General features: G+C 37.9%; 1 protein-coding gene and 1 long non-coding RNA gene across 7 annotated transcripts in view; one reads left to right on the plus strand and one right to left on the minus strand.

Moving 5' to 3' along the window:
* JAKMIP1 (janus kinase and microtubule interacting protein 1) overlaps positions 1 to 18736 on the minus strand; it is a 253174-nt gene that overhangs the window by 97422 nt on the left and 137016 nt on the right. For 2 of the 4 annotated variants that reach the window (XM_052780516.1, XM_052780517.1), the window contains exons 18-20: positions 15012 to 15080; positions 12151 to 12228; positions 10390 to 10593 (exon numbers count right to left, since the gene is read on the minus strand). In XM_052780516.1, the coding sequence (XP_052636476.1) occupies positions 10390 to 10593; positions 12151 to 12228; positions 15012 to 15080 (351 nt within the window). Of the gene's footprint in view, positions 1 to 10112; positions 10594 to 12150; positions 12229 to 15011; positions 15081 to 18736 lie in introns of those variants that run through there. The other 2 variants (XM_052780515.1, XM_052780518.1) reach the window with 2 other exon arrangements.
* LOC128138869 (uncharacterized) lies at positions 1924 to 18729 on the plus strand. 3 transcript variants are annotated; one of them, XR_008234173.1, is made up of 4 exons: positions 1924 to 2297; positions 5209 to 5317; positions 15530 to 15699; positions 16348 to 18729. It is a non-coding gene; the product is annotated as an uncharacterized LOC128138869 (long non-coding RNA). The 3 variants fall into 3 exon arrangements; XR_008234172.1 differs by lacking the exons at positions 15530 to 15699; positions 16348 to 18729 and adding exons at positions 7169 to 7507; positions 10095 to 10208 and having other exon boundaries at positions 2082 to 2297; XR_008234174.1 differs by lacking the exons at positions 1924 to 2297; positions 5209 to 5317 and adding an exon at positions 10589 to 11406 and having other exon boundaries at positions 16348 to 17510.

Raw genomic sequence — 18736 nt, forward strand, 5'->3', positions numbered from 1 at the left:
AGAAGATTCCTCCTAAATGCTCATAATCCTCATTTCCTTTCACCTCATGATGGGAAATTTGTCTTTCTGGGAAACAGGATACACTTCTTCAAGTGCAATTATTCACTTAAGCAATTACTTGTCTTTGGTAAACTTGGATGGCAAGTGCATTTACTGTGTATCTTCTAATACTGGTAGGGAAATTAAGACAATCAGCTCTTCCTTTCTGAAGTAACAGAGAGCTGAGACACCAAGATGGGACTACACATTATTACTCCCAGCAGTTCTGACCTTCCTCCAGAAGGAGAGTCTCTAAATTTGCATGAAGGATTGCTTTATAGGTAGTATGCTGCCTGAGCTGGCCCATGCAGGACCAATTCAGGTGTCTCTGCACCTACAGCTCAGTTTTCCTGACAGCTGGATAATTTCCCTAGAGATTTTTGTTTTCAAAATACACCCAAACTCAGCAAAAGGCTAGATAACCCTAGATACAAATTAATTACTGTCATGCCTCCCTTGTACAAAGGTGCAAAAAAAGGGATAATACCATTTTAAAAATTGAATTAAAGGCAACGGGTTCCTTGCAGACCATTCAAACCAGAGGTCAGGTCCAATGGAATGATATTAATGCATTGCCAGTGAAGAACCAGCTAGGTGCTGATTTCAAAAGGGAAACTTCTGTAATTTTTAGCATGGTCTGGCTCCTGTGGCTATACTGCAACCTCAAGGTCACAAGCCACATCTCTGGGATGTCTGAGGAATCAAGGTTTAGGTGAAATGCAAGCAGCATGATGCTGGATGTGTGCCTGGAAATATTACTCTACTTTCACTAACAGAGAAATTCCAATAACACAGGCTTAGAAAACTCAGCTTGCATTATGGAGCAAAGGAATACAAACAGTGAAGCTGATAGTGGAAACAGTAGTATTGCACTTCAATTACTTAACATCATTGAATGGTTTAGCCAAAACGAAAATATTGCTCCATTCAAAAAAAAAAAAGTTAATTGCATTCCCACACAGTATACATGAAGTACGCATGCCAACTTGTGTTATAATAGCAATCCATCTACATTAAGTACTGTTTCCATTAATATAGCGCCCAGTGTAAAGGAGCGCTGAAATAAATGGAAATCCTTCTGCTGAGCTCAGTGAGCCCTGGATTGCAGTCTCAGAGCTATCATTTTTCTGCTGGAGGCAATAAATCAGCCCAATAATGATTTGTCATCATTTTGAGAGTTTGTCATGGGAGAAACTTCAGCATTACAAAGAAAGAAAATTAATCTGAAATGTAATGAAGTGCCGTACTACTCTAAGATGCTAGGTCCAAATTTCCTCCACCAAGTAACCAAAATGTGTGTATTTCCTCATTTGTTTTAGTTTTTCTTTCACGATACCTCAAATTCTGATGAGAAATGGACTGTCTCTCTCTACAATTACATGGTCACTTACACACATGCTGGTTTTTTGACCTGATCTCCCAACTACCTTTTTAGTAGCAAACACAGATTCTGACAATTTTGGTGTTTTCTGTTTATTGGATAGTGATGCAGGCTAGATGAAGCGGACTTCTTCATGCAAGCCTTTTGTCCTCTCCAATTCACTCATAGCATTAGCCAGTCATTCACAGTCCTGAACCAACATCTTGGATGGCTTCAGACCCTCAAGGAGCTTTGCCAAATGGGGAAAATGCTACCAGGAAAGGAACTTCTGTGACAAACTTCATCTTCCAGACAACTATGACCACATCATCCTTCACATAGGTGTCAAGATGCAGAACTGATGTTCTTGTTTCCTAGATAAATGTGTAAGTAAAGACCCCACCTGAACAAACATACTGGTTTACTGACAGCAACACTGAGAAGATCAATTTATCTGGCTGCAAAATATGCTCCTTGCCATGCTACTGTAGTTGTGAAAACACAAGAATGTACTAATCAGGGGGTTTAGAAATCACCTTAATAGTTCCTGTGACACACTCTTATTGGATTTACATTCATCAGCAAATCCAAGAAAACAATTTGATAATTTTAGCACAAAGCAGACAAAGAAGGATTTGCTAAGCTGCTTAGAGCCCTGGCTCTGAAACGTTGGAAAGGTTCAGGTTGATGTACATTCACAGGATAGGCACCATGGATGGACTATATCAGACATGAATAGTGTTTTGAATCTTTGAAGCCAGCTTATGATCAAGAATGTATCTCATTCTGCAGCAAAATTTAGCAAGGGAAATATTTTATCAATCTGACAAAGGGAAGCATCAATATTGTTTCATTATATCATTATTTTAAGCAGCTTCTCAACACTATTAAGATGCAGGTATGTAAGATCTTTAATATTGTCAACAGCATGACTATGTTACATGTATAAATTTAAACAAAGATGAATATAAACTGACTTGCCTTTAGCTATTATTCAAATCACTAAGCTGATGGATAAAATTCCTTAATGAAAATAAATATATTATTTTCTTGATTTTTTAGAAAATCTAATGCATTTTAACAGATGTTTAAAAGCCTCTACTCTGTTTCAATACAATTTACACAGGTAATTGCCACATGCATTTACTCAAGCTGTTGGATCTGCTACTGTAAGGGGGGTGGATTCAGGAACCCAGATGTTCCCTTTAGTCCCATATTCCTAGAATGTGATTTTGCATAATGGTCATAGGGAAACAAGTGAGCACACTGTAACAGCATTAGCTTAAGCTATTTTTGTTGCCATTTTGTTTTACTTTATGAATGAGAACTTAATATAAATTTCAGCCAGTTGAATGTGATAATAATAGATCATTTTGGATATACTGTACCTCTCTGATTCTCACCAAGGTCTTTCTTTACATAGCAGGTAAAAAATTCATTCCTTTCTGTGCTCTGCAGTCTCAACCATGATAATCCAATTAATAGTTACTGAAGTAGGAGAATTGTTCTTGTTAATCTTTATTATGCATCTGTAGTTTCTTTATTTGCCTTCCTGAGGAGAATGAACCTTTTAGCAGCTGCACTGATGCATTTCTCAGCATAAGTATTCAATCACATTGGTCTTAGTAGTAAATCAGTGAATTTTATAAATGCATTTAGCTTAAAATAACTATTTGTTATAAGCTGACACTGAATGACTCTATGTACGTGAAAATATGGTTTAATATTTCCTAGTAAATTTGATTTTTTTTTTTTTAACACTGAGAGGTTTTTAATTTATGCTATAGTAAAACTATGTCGTACATTGATATTTAACAGAAGAATATCAACAGTCCTATTGCTTTTCATTACGGAAAGGCAATAGTTAAAGCCACATTAGACATATCTGCACAGAATGGCTATTCTAAGTCTATGTGAGGTCAGAAGACAAAACACATTCATCATCTTAAAACTGATTCCTTGAAAGCCTAGATTCATTATCAGGCAAACAAAAAGAAAAAAAAAAAAGCATCATGAAATATTTATTTAGCATTAAATTTAGATTATTTTACATTCTGATATTTAAATAGCAAATTTCCCTGAAAGTAATTATCATGATATATGTATGAATTGTGCATATAAATACACATTTAATCTTCACTTCTATAACAAACTTCACAACAGTTTCTTTTTTAGACTTGCCTTTGCTCAGCTCCCACTGGCCTTTCCTAAGAAACACAGGGTATTCGGGATTTCAGATGAGAGGATTTCAGCATTCAAACTTCGTGATTCTATCACCTTAAGGCATACAGTTGCTCTTAACCTGAGTACAACCTCAATCACACCTTGTTTAGGACAAAGGGAGCAGACCTTTCAGATATATTTTGTAGGTATTACACCAGTCCTGCTATCAACACGTATTCAGACCAGTAGCATCACTAAGGCAGTTAGCAAAGCAGGCATGGTTTGATCTGAAGCCTAAATATGCAGAAAACATACATAAGGAAATGCTGTAAGATAAACATATAGAAGTGACTAAAATGAACTCTCATCTGCCATGCATGTCATCTGTGGGAAATTACAGAAGTTTATTGCGATTTTGTCATTATAGCAGCAACGATGCCTTGAAAGACTCAACATTCACTCCTGCATGACAAATCAATACCACAGGTCAACTATGATTAACCTAGTCATGATGTGCTTGATGAATACAGATGACAGTTAGACGGCTATGATATCAGATGCCTTTAAGAGCAATTCATGAATATAAAAAATGCATTATCAACAGTAATGTATTATATGTTGAACAGCAAAGCACAGAACATTTCTCAATGGCAAGCATTAGTGATTGCAAAAAAAAATAAAATCACTGGTTGCCCTATGTATTCCTCTTCATGTATAGTTGTACGCAAATAGCTGGGAATGAACTTTGCTAGCACCTTAATACTTCAGATTTAAAATGAAAACATTAAAACAGGTCATATCTGTGTAGATTTGGATGTAAAATGATCTGAAATTTTCCCCAATTATTATTAAGTAACCTTAGTAGTAATACTTCTACCTACTTTCAAAATTGTGTGACAAAGCTGTGAGTTTTTGACCAAGCCAGTCTCTGTCAGAAGGCAACGTGCCAGAGCAGGTGTTGTCTTTAATGTGTCCTCTCTGACACAAGGCAATGTGCCGAAGAGGACGAATTTAAGACAACGCCTCCTCATGCCTATCAATGAAGTACACTGAGCAAAGCATCCTCCCTCCCCCTCTCTCCCTCCCCCAGGAGCCTTCCCAGTCAAACATTAAACCTTAATAATTCTCCTTGGGTGAAAAATAGATAGTCTATCACCCGTAACAGATTACACAGCAAAGGGGAGCAGAACAACTGCTGGATTTATCCAACCTTTATCTGAACATCCATTGTATATCAAGTGGCAAATCTCAGGTTCCTACTTCACACTGGCAATTACTGTTTTAACAATTTTTTTTTTTTTTAAATTAAGGTTTTCAGAAAAAAAACCCAACAAAACCCCAAATATGTATTCCAAATGGCTGAGCCAATATGATCTTATAGAGATGGTGAAATCTAACCCTATGGATTTGTAAACAAACTACTCTCCCAGTGTGAAAAAGGTGTGCTACCTACGAGAGAGCAGGGACAACTCATGGAGGAATGGCATCCACTATAGCTTTGTTTGACCTTTAAGCAGTAAGAACTTGGCTCTTCAGGTCAGGAAAAAAAAGGAATGAAGAAACTTAGTGATGGAAATTAGTTTATTAGTTTATTATTAGGAAAATGTTTCCCCATTTCAAGCTCTATTTATATTTTGACATTTCAGGATGAAAAAAGACATCACTGCTTCTGACTTTTCCTTGACGTCCATGAAAAAAAGTGCCTGAGGCATCGCATTTGCAGTGAATCCTTCTCTATGGCAGTGACATACAGAGGTTAGTTTTGAGTTATACCCATTTTGTCCTAAAGGATTGTCCTATGCCTTCTTCTAGTAAAATGTGCAAATTAAGTGGTAATTTTTGCTTTTATTACCGATGAATAATCCAACCTGGTCATAGGAGTAAATGCTATAGTTTAAAGAAAACATAGTTAAAATATTTACAGCTATATTCCAAATATTTGGAGTTGGAATTTGGATGCCTTCAGCACTCCATAGATGTATTATACTCAGGTCTAGAACTGAAGCAATGGTTTCTTTTACTCGGTAAAACTGAGCTCCACCCAAGAATATTCTAACCCAAGTTAGAATAAAACACCCCCAGCTTAATACTGTATTACAATGCAACTCAGAGAAAAAAAAAGTTTCACACTTTTTGATGACACAATGAAGTAACACATCTTTTCTATTTCTTTTTTCTTACAATTTTATACAAAGATAAGACTGCTCTGGGAAATTACTGGATTACATTAATAAAACCTGTCTCTCATACCCTTTCTGATTGGCAGCAACCATTTTTGGAAGTGAGTGTGTGTCAATCTGCTGTCCTTCAAGGATTTTCTAGCTTCTCTTTGTATTTAAAACAACTTAAAGTGAAATCAGAATAAAATCTATTTCCATTATAAATTTTCTTCATGTTTGAATACTGCCAACAGTGCAATTTGAATTAACCTATCCTAATTTAAAGCCTGGTTCTGATGCCTTTCCACAGTTTCTTACTCCAGAAGCAGCTATAGTCAAACCAACAGGAATATATTTCAATTTAGATCCCATTTAATTTATATAAAGCATAATTTGTCCTTTAAATATTTTTTAATCTCAGCAGATAACACAATCACAATATATTTTTCAGGTGATCTAACCATAATGCTGTATGGAATGTTTGTGTTGGTTGGTTGGTTTGGGATTTTTTTGGTGGTGTTTGTTTTGGGGTTTTTTTTTTTTTAGTTTGCTTAGTTAAGAAGTTGATATCACTACTTCAGAAACACATCGTATTGCTCTGTTTGAAATATTTTTTCTCAGAGGTGGTTTTTATAGCTACACCAACACATTTTTCTCTCTCTAGAAATGGCTCAGCATGTTGTATATATATAAAAAATTACCCTTCTTAACAGAATCTGCTAATAATGATCTTCATGTTTTCCAAAATGCACAAAAGTCATGCCACTGCAGTGACTAGAGCACAAATGTTACTTTTAAATGAAGTCCTGCTAAAAATAAACCAGACACTGATTTACAAAAGCTTGTAATAACATTGTAGCACAATGAGACATTTAATGGCAATATATGCAGGAACAGCAGTTGAACTGGATATACCCTATGGCTAGAAGCAAATATCACAAGCTGCTCATGATGGATTTTTAATTAACATATTTTGCCTCCTCCAAATAGAGAGGATGGTGTAAATCAAAGCATCTTCTCTGATTTAAAGGGAGTACTGTCAAAATGCTTCAGCTGAGGATCTGTCCCCCAGACCTGCATGTTGCACTTTGGGTTTAATAAAAGCACTGTATGCCTTAGCAAGCAGATCTAATCACACAGTCTGTCTAATTTGGCTCCACAGAGGCCTGATTTCCTTAATACACAATGGGTATACATGAATGGTCCCATTTATACACTAATAAACAGTAATAATGTGGGGCTATATATGCCCAAGATGAACAGCCCTACCAATGTAAAACAGGGCCTAACAACCTAAACTATATTTATTTCACTGGAACAAAGTCAATACTCAGTGGCTAAGAACTAAGGCTTTATACCTGGACAAAGAAGCACACATAAAGTAGCACAGGCTCACATCTGGACAACAGTTTACCCACTTTCTTATGCACATCCCTGTCCCTTTCAGACTGTATACTCCCCAGGAAAAACATTTACCAGCTCTGTAAAACCAGTTTCTCACAAGCTAAATCCTCAAAGTCCCTGCATGAAGCAGTTCACCTATAATGAAGCCCTGCAGCCCTACCTGCAGTGTTCATCACATGGCTTGCCACTTCTACATCCTGCAGTATGGTCAAGGATCATTTACATGCAGAAGGAGAGAACTCCTCCTTCTCCATCATCAGATCTTCTGGAACCCCCCACTCTCTACGTCTGACAGAAACTCTGGCTCAGAGAAGGTTCTAGCCAGCCTGCCAGGATAAGCAGAGTTGTTCTTTTGAAGCTCTTGTATCCGGCAGACCAGAAGGTAATGGAAGCAAAGAAACAGGCCTTCTGGAAGTGACCAAACTTCCAGAGTTTCAGCGAATTTGGAGTCTTTAGTACATGGTTTCTGTTTCAGAGAAAGTTTGAGAGTGTTTGCAACAAGGACATTCTGTATTAAGTCTTGCAGGTCCATCATGCTGTTGCATCATTCTCCGTAACCTCCACTTCAGCAGAGTAAGAAAGATGGGTGGCGCATACTGTAAAGGCACTGCAGACTGTACAAATATGACCAGGTCTAGACTACGGTTTTGCCAGAATGTTTGCTAGGGTGTTTGCTAATGTCACAATGTCAGCAAAACCTCTAGTGGCCATAAATATATCAGGAAAAGAGGGGATTCATTTAATATAGCATCTAGGGATGCAACAGACTTAGAGCAACTTCATCCATACATAGGATTCTGCCAACACAAGTATGGCTTCATTTGTGTAGCATTCAGCTTCTGTCATCTGCTAGCATAGAAGAATGTAATCCTATGAGAATTAGCCCTGTGACACTACTGATCCATGCTAGGGGGTTTTTTGCTTGCTAGTTTTTAAGCTGTGGATATTTGCATACAACTACTAGGTTGTAGGTGTTGACCACTGGTCCCATAAGGACCCACAAATACCACCTTCAGGAATTAACAACTGAGAAGAAACTGCACAAAGGATTTCAAATGCAATCTGTTAATCTCCCATACTCCAGGCAAATTAACTACCATCTTTGCCTTTGTTTTTCCTTTTTGTCTACTATAGGGGGTTAAAAATAGATGACTAAAATACTTAGCTCCTTATTAAGCAGTACAATTCAGTTTAACATGTCCTGCAGGGCTGTAACATTAGCATGTCTAATGAGATGGGCACAACATGAAACTCTAATGACACACTATAAAATGGATCTGGAGACAGGTACATAAACATCCATGGCTAATGAGGCTATGTTTATGCTAGCATTTTTGTTCAGAGCAGGAGCGAAGTTTTCTTCTGCACTCATCATATTTAACTTCATGTTGTGGAGCAATCTGTGAATACATGAACTGAAGATGTGCACCTAAAGTACTCTGACTGATAGTGAGCAGTCCATGGGACCAAACAGAACATAGTCCAAATTAAACCCCTGATATGCCCATAGTATGGATTTTGAGTCCTCAGGAGCAACTGTTTCACTCTACAAATCTACTCCTATTTTTCCTTCCTACTTGCCAATATTATACGAGCCTAACTTGGAAGCTCTGCCCAGGTGTCCCCCCCAAAATACACTCCAACAAGGGTCACAAAAAGGTCCTAGCCATTAGTGGTCCTTCAAATAGCATCAAACTACATGGCTGGTGGAAGCGCAGGACCAAACTATATCTAGGCTGATGTAAAAACCCAAAATTGTATATGATTTAGGTAGAGAGGCATCAGTCAACGCACACAGTCATTCACACCTGTTAAATGCCATTGATAAATAATATTTACCCAGCTGAAAAGCACTGCATTAGTGTTCTGGACAAAACACCAACAGTCTGGCTAGGAAATTGGACTGCCTAAGAGACTGGCAAAAACCCCCCATTCTCACTAATTTTCAGCTACACTAATAACATTAAGCTAATAACTTCTGGCTTCACCCTTATTTACCAAATTTCATACATTTACTCCATTCTCTCTTTCTGATACTTTTAGTGCCAGCTGGTGCCTACCTTCTCCAGCTTCCTGTACACCTTTGCTGATCTGACACCCATTAAAAAAAATTCATCTCCTGATCTCAGTGTCACATGTTCCAAACCAAGGGAACACAGTGAAGGAGTAAGAGAAAGGAGACTTCTAGGGAGTCAGAGCTCAGCTCTAACACTGGCACCATAAGCACTTCTCATCGTTGCAGGATGACAGGAGATGATCACAACAGTGCTAGGTCAGTGCATTACATCAGTTGTGTTCTATATTTGTCTGCAAAGCCAACCTGAATAGAGAGAGGATTGAACTAAACTAAATGCAGTTCTTGCCCCAGAACAAGCATTTGAAATAGCAACAACATCCTGAACACATCTGTGTAGCACAGTTTGGCATTTACAATATGTGATTCCAAATTTGCACAGAAAGTAGCCAGAACAACTGGAGAGCAGTCCTCAAGATCTAAGACATCTGGCTGCAACTTCCAGAGGTTACTATAAAGAGGAACCAAATTCCTTAGGCACAATTATTCCTGCTGGAATAATTAACACCCTGAGACATGCAGCTCTCTTCTTTCCCTGAATATTCGCACAGAAAAACTAGCAATCCTACCTAGAGTAAATAACACCACGCTTCCATAGGCCAGGACCTTGCCTGAATTCAAGTTGTCAGTATTTGTCCTTAAGGAAGTGGTTTAGACAGACAAAGCTTTTCTGAACTAATTTAAAGGCATGAAGGCTTGTAAATGGCCTTTTAAAAGATTTCTTGACTTCCCCCCTTTTTTTATTTTATTTAAAAGGCTTCACAAATAGCTAAAAGAAATAAAAGGGGAGGGGAGGATAAAAAAATGGGGATTCCTGTAGCTACTGCTTCTGCCTTTCCTTTTTTCATAGTGTTAACACTCTTACAACCTTCCATTCCGGCTTTTTCTAATTTAGGCCTTAAACTTGCAACAAGCTCCCCTTGGAGTCCTGTGGAAGACTGTGGGGTTGTACACACATGAAACAGATTGTGCGACAGGACCCAGTAGTGAGACAGTGACTTGTTTTGTGTGCGTACCATGCCCAGCGCAACGGGGTCCTAACACTGCACGTCTCCTTGACACGGGAGCAATACAAAGAATAGACTAAGCGTAACTCCACGAGGTGAGGGTGAAGCGATGCTGTTGTATGGGCAGTGGTGGCAACCACAGAGGTAACACCAACAAGGGTGAGGAGAGAGAACCGGGATTACCTGCTGTGCCTGCTGCAGCAGCTCCATTCGCTCGTGCAAGATCTGGCTGTCAAACTCACGGCTCTGCCTCAGGATCTGCCGCCGCACCTTCTCCACTGCAGCTCGCAAATCCTCCCTCTGGGCTTCGGTCAGCGACTCGCTCGCCCGCCTTCCCGGATCCTGCTGCAGGGCATTATACAGCGTGGCTTCCAGCTCCTGGATTTTCTAATGCAACCCAAATCACACACAGACAGGCTGCCATTTGAATCCAGCAAGCAAACAACCCACCAACGGCTACAGGAGAAGGCTAGCAAGCGAAACCTTAGGCAGGAGGGAAGGACGGACACAGACAGGTAGACAGAAAGCAGCAGTCGTGAGCAGTGAGGAGCATTCCACACAGAGTGCACGTAGCCTCCCGGCACTGATTTACACCCAGGAGATGCTTCCCATTCTAGTAAGAGATTGATTTCTTCTATTTAAGAAAGATTCAGATGATAGGTCTGCATTCAATACATGATAAAACCCCACCTCCTGATGCTGACCGTTACAAAATTAATGCAACCTAACAGATTCCCTTCAACCGCAATGGAATTGTTAAGCCATCCTATAAAGTAAAAAGCCCACAGGGAGAACTGTGAACAGAAATCTTACTGTCTCCCTGTCTCTGGTCCTACTGTCCTGCCATCAATTTCTCAAAGTCTATGTCACTGGCTTAGTTCCAAGTTGCCATCAGCAATGAGGAGAGGAACACTTGTACACTTGTATCCCTCATCAGTCTCTTGCCTTTTGTCAGATTCCTAACCAGATTCTCATGCGCTGACCAAAACTGCAGTACTTTGGAAAGCAGAGAGCACAGAGGAACTTCACGTTCACATGGAGAACTGTATTCCCAAGAGTAAAGAAAGAAAGGAATCACGGCAGTGTTTCCCTGATTACTGGGGTTAGTATGATCCTATTAAAAACCAGCATCCAGACTGACAATATTTGGATCAAGAGCATATGACAACGTCCCTTTAGCCCTCATAACACCTTTGTGAGGTAGGTAATTCTATCCATATTAGCGATGCATAAACAGCTGCACAGAGAGGTTAAATGGCTTGCCCAAGGTCACAGTGCTAGAAATAGAGCCTTCTTGCTTTTATCTCTGTTATCTGCTCTGAGCACTAGACCTTGCTTCTTTTTTGAAACATATTTCCCCATAAATAATTCTTCAGGCCATTGTATTTTGATTTCTTGAAGTCTCACTATTAACAAAGTTGGGTGTACACTTTTACCAATTCCTAGATAATTCCTGCTTGTTGCTTAGCCTGAGAGGGGGCAAGGTTGCAGCTTCTCTTTTGAAAACTAGGAAGGGTAAGGTTGGATAGGACCGCACAGGAAGGAATCACATAGGAAGAACAGGCATACCCAACTTAAGATAGATTAGCAGCAGTAATATTTACACATGCTTAGGGAAAAGCAATATTGGAAAAGTTCTAAAGTAATTTCTGGTGTATTTTATCAGTCATGGTTTTGTGCACACATAAACCAGCTCTTCCCATTCCAGATGTACTAACAAGATGTTCACATATTTTAGAATAAAGAATGCAATGCAAAAATATTACACTTCTAAATGCTATAATCCATTTCCTAAGTCTCCATTTAAGTAATATTTGATTTCCTAGTCTGGCAGAAAAATAAATCAATTAAAAAATAACCCTATTTAAAATTAAAAGGAAAAAAACCCCTGTATTTTATCAAATCTGTTCAAACATGAAAATTTAATGACTGTTCTTTTCCTACCATGTATGCCTGGTCCAGAGCTTGTTTCCTGTAGTCGAGTTCTTCCTCTAAATAACCCTTCTGTTTACTGAACAGGTCCTGAGCAATAATAAAAACAAGGGAGTGTTTGTTCTTTATCCTAATTTGTGAATAATCATAAATGCCATCATTTTTATGTGAGCTTTCTACTTGAAAGCAAAAGAAAATCTATAGCCAACGAGCACATTCATCCTAAGGATATTTGGAATATCAAATTCACAATATTAGCACTTAAAGTATGTGTATTATATTAACGAGTTGTACCTAGAAAGCATAGACCTCTACGCCAGTGTACAAACCTGCCTTGACCTGACAGAAGTGCACACAACAGCTGAAAGGTGAATGGGAATGTGCATGCATGTGGTCCAATAGCCATAACTTGCACAGGGCAGGCCAAGGAAGGGAAGAAAGGACAAGTGAGGACACTTTACAGCTTTTCTAAAAATACCCAATGTGTACCCTTAAGGAAATCATGGGGCAAACCCTGATCTGTGTTGTCTAGCCTGTTCTTCTAGGGAGGAAACCAGAACATGCAGGGCTGCAGCTGCATTCTGCAGCAGCATTCCCTGATGCATTACTGAAGCAGAAGTAAAAACTCAGTTCTCAACTTGTAAAGGCAGGAAGGCAATTTGAAATGGGTAAAGTGATGCCCAGAGAGGTTAAGTGACTAGCTGAAGAGCTGAAGAAGTTTTCAAGATACCTAGGATTTACAGGGATTTTTTGCTTTTGTTTTTAAAAATCAAACTCACCAACTTTCACAGTTATATACACACACACACACACACACACACTTATATATGTGTGTATATATATAAATATATAAAAAACACAGGCTGGGATTTCAGTGGAACTCAGTATCCAAAAGCATGATGTTGCAAGAAAGTTGTGGACATTTGAATGGTTGTCTGAATAGTCAAGCAAGAAGGGAATTGGCTGGTGACAGTGCTCTTGCAAAACATGCCTTTAGAGTGTTTTGGATGATAGTAAGTAGAATGTAAAACAGTTACTTGATTTTATTAGCTTTTCTTTCAAGGCAGGTTTTCATGTTCAAAAAAATTAGTAATAGACCAGAAAGGAGAGAAGCCCTTTGAATGAATTTAGTATTTTCCATCATTCTTTTTTCTATTTAACAAATTCTTGCATTTCCTCAACATATAGAATAAATGCCAAATTAAATACATGGGGTTCTTAAGATGATTAATTGTAGCTTAACAGTATAAAAAAATCAAATGTTGCTGGTCTGGTTAGTCCTGTGGGTCATATTCCTCAGCTCCTTCTGGACATCTCCATAACTCTGAAGAGAGTAATATGACAGTAGACACCATGTTTATGCAAGTGAATCCCACCTTGACTACCCAGGTGGCATTATATTCTTATGTGGATTACAGCAACAGCTACATGGCTGTTGTACAAGATGTAATACCCCCACGCACTGGGTAACACATAGTAAAGGACAGGCCTGGTCCTAACGTGCTTACAAGTGTCTGACACCAGAGAAGTAGACTGACTTGCCCAAGACTATAGAGAGGGTCAGTGCTACCAACAGACCCCAGAATAGCAATGCAGCTGCCTTCATCATGTTGCTTCTCCAAAAGCTATTGTAAAAGCTGGCCACAAAAAGCAAGAGGGAAGGAAACACGAATAGGATCTCAAACTCTTAACATGGTTTCCAAGGACAACTAAACCAGTGCTCAGCCCTTCTGAAAGTGTCACGCTAGAATATTATTTCTAAACTCATTTCACAGTTGAGTCAATCATTGGCAATGCAGACTCTCAGATTGCTATGCTAAACAAATAGGTACAGTTCTATGCAGAGTAAGACTTGAAAACATCACAGGTAGTAAGTGGGAAGATAATAAACCAAGTTAGAAACTACTGTTTTCCAATTCCTTTTATAAAAGAATCCAGTATTTGTGGGCACGTTCCCTCTCCAAAACCTTTGCATTTTTCCATAACGAGTTAAAAATAAAGAAATGCTAAATGTGGAAAGGATCATACCTATGTTCAAGTACAATCAGTATGATAGGCTACACTCAACAGAGAACACAGTCTGAGCACTTTTTTTTGATTGTGGCCCAAATACACACTTCTTCAGTGGCCCTGGGCAAATCACTTAACCTCCCTGTCTCAGTTTCCCATTCTTTAAGATTAATGTAATGCTGATTACTTATCTACCTGTAAAAGGTGTGGCGAGGATTAATCAGCGTTTGTAAAGCATTTGAAGATGAGAAGCACAGCATGCATGGTAAATCAATAAAACCAACCACTCATTCCAAAACTCTTTGTTCAACATATGGAAAAATAAGGTCAGTATAGCACTGCATAGTGCTATAATAGTCTGTTATGCAAGGCAGAACTGCTTTTGAGAAAACATTCTGTCTTTAAGCATGAAGACCTTCGGTCAAGAAAGGTCATCTGGAGTGAGAGGTCTTTACAACTTGTCCAGAAGCCGAATACCAGAGAGCAAAGGAATATCTTTGACAATTCTACTAACATGACCCCAGGATTAAAAAGACAATGCTGTTGCCAGACAAATTAATACACAGAGAAAGCACAAAGACAATTTCACACTGTTCGGTTAATAAGCTCTGTCAAGTTATGCCTTTGTGTCCTAATTTGTATATATTTTGCTATTTTTCTTCTATATAGATTTGACAGTTCCCTTGCACCCCAAAGAATACAAGCAATAAATTGTTCTAGAAACCTCTTGGCTATTTTACCATGAAGCAATCTCTGTTAAGCAGAGAAAGGCAGCATATAATCAGCCTGTGATGAAGGTTATGCACGTTCCTTTGAGATGAGTTTTAGCTAAATTAATTATATTTTTAGTTATTGTTCCTTACCTTTTCATTCTCCAGATCTAACATCTTCTGTGTCAGTGCAGCTTCTGTCCCCTCTATCTGTTTTAACCACTACACGAACATAGCAGTGTGAAGAGGAAAAAATAAAAAATGAAAAAAACAGAGCTTTTGAAAAATTTGCACTGAACATTTTGCAAGTTTGCCGCCAACACTCCCAGGCATATAGTTTCCCCTTTACTATCTATTCACTTTGAAGTTACACGTGAATAAATAGGTTGTGAAAACACAGGCAGAATGGAGGACTGCAGAAACATACTAAAGACCAACAAGTGGAGGTTGATTTCCTACAATAAATTAAAGTTTTTTCCCCTGTAAAGTTCAAGATACAAAATAGACTTGGGTCAAGAATGCAAAATCAACCTGATTGATTGTTTCTGACTTGATATACCCAATGCTTGTTGGCCTGATTTGCAAAACCATCATAAGACTTCAGGACACCAGTCCAGATGGCAATTTAAACAAAAGACAAGGTGGCAAACTCAATCCTTTATTTTGCACAGTTTGCTGCACCCTTCGTGGGAAGAGGTTCACTTCTAAAACATCGGTAATGTAGAGAGAACAATAAAACGGACAGATGGATGGAAGTTCATGCAGCTGCTACCATGAATTCCTTACCATTCTGGTGATAAACAAAACAATCACAATGAAGAATGGCCATTGCATTCCAAAGGTAAAATTACATATTGTAATAGCTAAATGCATGGATAGAAGGTTCTTCCTTAATTACTAACCATCACCAGGATTATGTTAATATTCAGCATTTAAGTTTATTCGAATGGATGGGAATGCTCAGTTCTGAATTGTTTTATTTCATTTCCTTATTGGTCTACAATAAGGATCAATGACTAGCTTACAGAGAGCATTATTTAGATTAATGCTTCTTTTTGTAGCGCCAGCTCCCATTAAGACCAACTGTAGCTTTGCCACTGATAATTATCACTTTCCTCAGATGCTGTGCTTACTAACACTAGATTACTCCTATTTACTTTAATTCTTTTGGTAAGCATTACATATCAACTTTTTTAATTTAGGGTTTTGGTGAATTCATTCAGACTCAAAGGAATCAATTACATCCATTTTTTCCCCTCAAAGATTTAGATAGGAAATCTGCAAACATAACTTTACAAATTAGCAAAATGTGAAGTCATTACTTCATCCTTTTGGACCTTCCACTATTTAAGAGAGTGGTGGATAAAAATGGAAACTTGTTTTATCTACTTAATAGGTGTAGCTTTGTACAGAGCTGAAAAAAGTGAACAGGAACACCATATTCCCCAGTGATTCTGTTTTCATCATCTTTGTTGTCTTCATTTTGAAGGTGACAGACTGAAGATATTCCTAAGGAAAGCCTCACCACTGATAAAGGATTCAGCAGGACAGTGAACCCTTGAAATCAATAGAAATGGGAAGTCCTCAGCGTCTCTCACAGCTATTGGCAAATGAAGGGTTATTTGCAAAAACTGGAGGTCTAATTTTTTTTGAAGGTATGAATGATATGCAAAACTGAATGTTGATTCTGATCCTCCTATGCCTGTAAGCCTTTCCAGAACCAAGGGGCACAGAAGAGACAACCATGTATTTAGGAGTCGTAATCAGTTGTAGCATTCAAAATAAACTTCTGGATTGTGCCAGCAGAAGCTGGAAACTTTCCTTCCCTGGCAGCTTGATTTCCAAAAGATCACTTCTAGTGGCTGAGTATAATAGATTTGATCTAAATAAACACTGAGTGTGATTAATTAGCACGTGACTACAATTAGCACAACACCTATGTCTGTAGTACCATTTCTCTACCAAAAGATCCCATTATGAGATGATTATATATGATAGTTTCTTGTAATTAAGGAACTATAGGAATGCACATGGGAAGCTGTCTGGCCCTTATTTAGAGGGACATCTGAAATGGTTTCATTACACTGGAGAAAGCAGTGGAGTTGCTTTAAATTTCATTTAATCTAAATTCAGTATAGGCACTCATTAGAACTTATATGCACTTATTAGAACAATCATCTAGTCTTACTTATCAGATTTTGCCTGATTTTGTCTGTGCTGTAAAACACATTATTATGAAACATGCTATCCTGTTTGTTTTGTTAAGGACAGCATAATACTATTTTCTGTTATTCTTTGTCTTAGTAAACTTTGGACATGGATAGTGCCTTCTGTTATTGAGAAAATCAGAGCCACTTGATTAGCCTGTACCTCAAATGTGCACCATGAAAAAGAGGAAAAGGTTTCATGCTTCTCAGAGTACCCTCTTGATTCAATTTGCTATCAGCTTGTACACTGGGAGGCACTTCACTAAAATGATATAAAATGGATAGAGTCCATAGATAACATGAACTATTTTAATCTCATTCTTTAAATGCAGTCTATTTACCTATACAAGATAAAACTAAAATCTCCATCTTTCTGATGGAGTGTTCAATTTTTGTAATAACCAGATTATCTGATAAGACCACAAAAAAAAAATCCTTTAAGGCAAACTAGGAACTTCTGTCAAAAAAAAAGAAAAAAAAATGTGAAATGAAATTATAGACCAACTTTAACATATGAAAATAAATAAAGTCTTTGTTGTAATCGTATGTTTCTATTCATTGAAGGAATTATTTCAGTTGACAAAGCTTCCAATCCCTTATTGCTGTGATCAGTTGCTAATGGAAATAATTTATAGATTGTGCAGTGTATGTTCTATTCTGCACCACTCTGACACAAATTAAACAAGCTCCCTAATTCCAGTGGCACTTTTTGCACAAACACTAATTTACTTGAGCACTAATAACCCAATCCAGTCCCTAAAGTCTGGCCAGTTTGGGTCTCTATCTTAGCCTTGTGTACTGGTGTTCTTCCACTTTCCTTATTCAATGTAAAGGGCTATGATCATCACCTCCTCTTTTTAATGCTTTAATGCAATGAAAAGCATAAGGATTTTAGCACTTCTCCTCATTTTTATTTTGCTTATGGCAATTACTTACTTAAATCAATGATTATTACATTCCCTAATTTAGATTATCAACATTAAGATATTTACATAAGTAGATTATCAAAATGGTACTAATTAAAGCAATTAATTGTTACAAAATGCTCGAATTTTAATTTTAAAGTTCTGATTCTAAATTTCAAAAATGCATCTAGGAAAGATTTAATAGAAACCTATGAAAAGGATACACAAAGCTTCTTCAGAGAAAAAGGCAACCCTTTCTTAGTTCTAAATGTCAACTTTATTCATATACAGATTATATTCTCTCTGTAATTGGAGAAGAACTAGTCATGCAGAACTGAGTGACCCAACTGATTACTTATCCTGTACAAACTACTTTTTCTTTATCTATGCCCACTAATTTACAGAGGAAAGGACCACAGACCACTTGGAGCATTTTCAGTCATTCACAGAAATAAGCCCAAAATGGACCATGGTGGTACGATTTACAGCGGACTTCACAGCACCCTGTTCCCAGAGAGCTGAGGACATTGGCACTTCTGTGAATGAAGACTCTTTTGTTAAGTGGCTTTTTAATACTTTATTCTAAGGGGATATCTCTAAAACTTGTTTTTATTTTTAAGTTGGGTTTATTTTGTAAATTTGATTTTACCTCAAGACATCACAATCTCAACAGTCATGTGAAGATGAATACATGCTCCAATCCAGACAACCTGAACAAAAAAGCCATGCTTCCCTGGCGAGGTTATGTGATATCTTAGAAGACATG

Source organism: Harpia harpyja, chromosome 2 (genome assembly GCF_026419915.1).
Source record: "Harpia harpyja isolate bHarHar1 chromosome 2, bHarHar1 primary haplotype, whole genome shotgun sequence".
NCBI classification, from domain to species: domain Eukaryota; kingdom Metazoa; phylum Chordata; class Aves; order Accipitriformes; family Accipitridae; genus Harpia; species Harpia harpyja.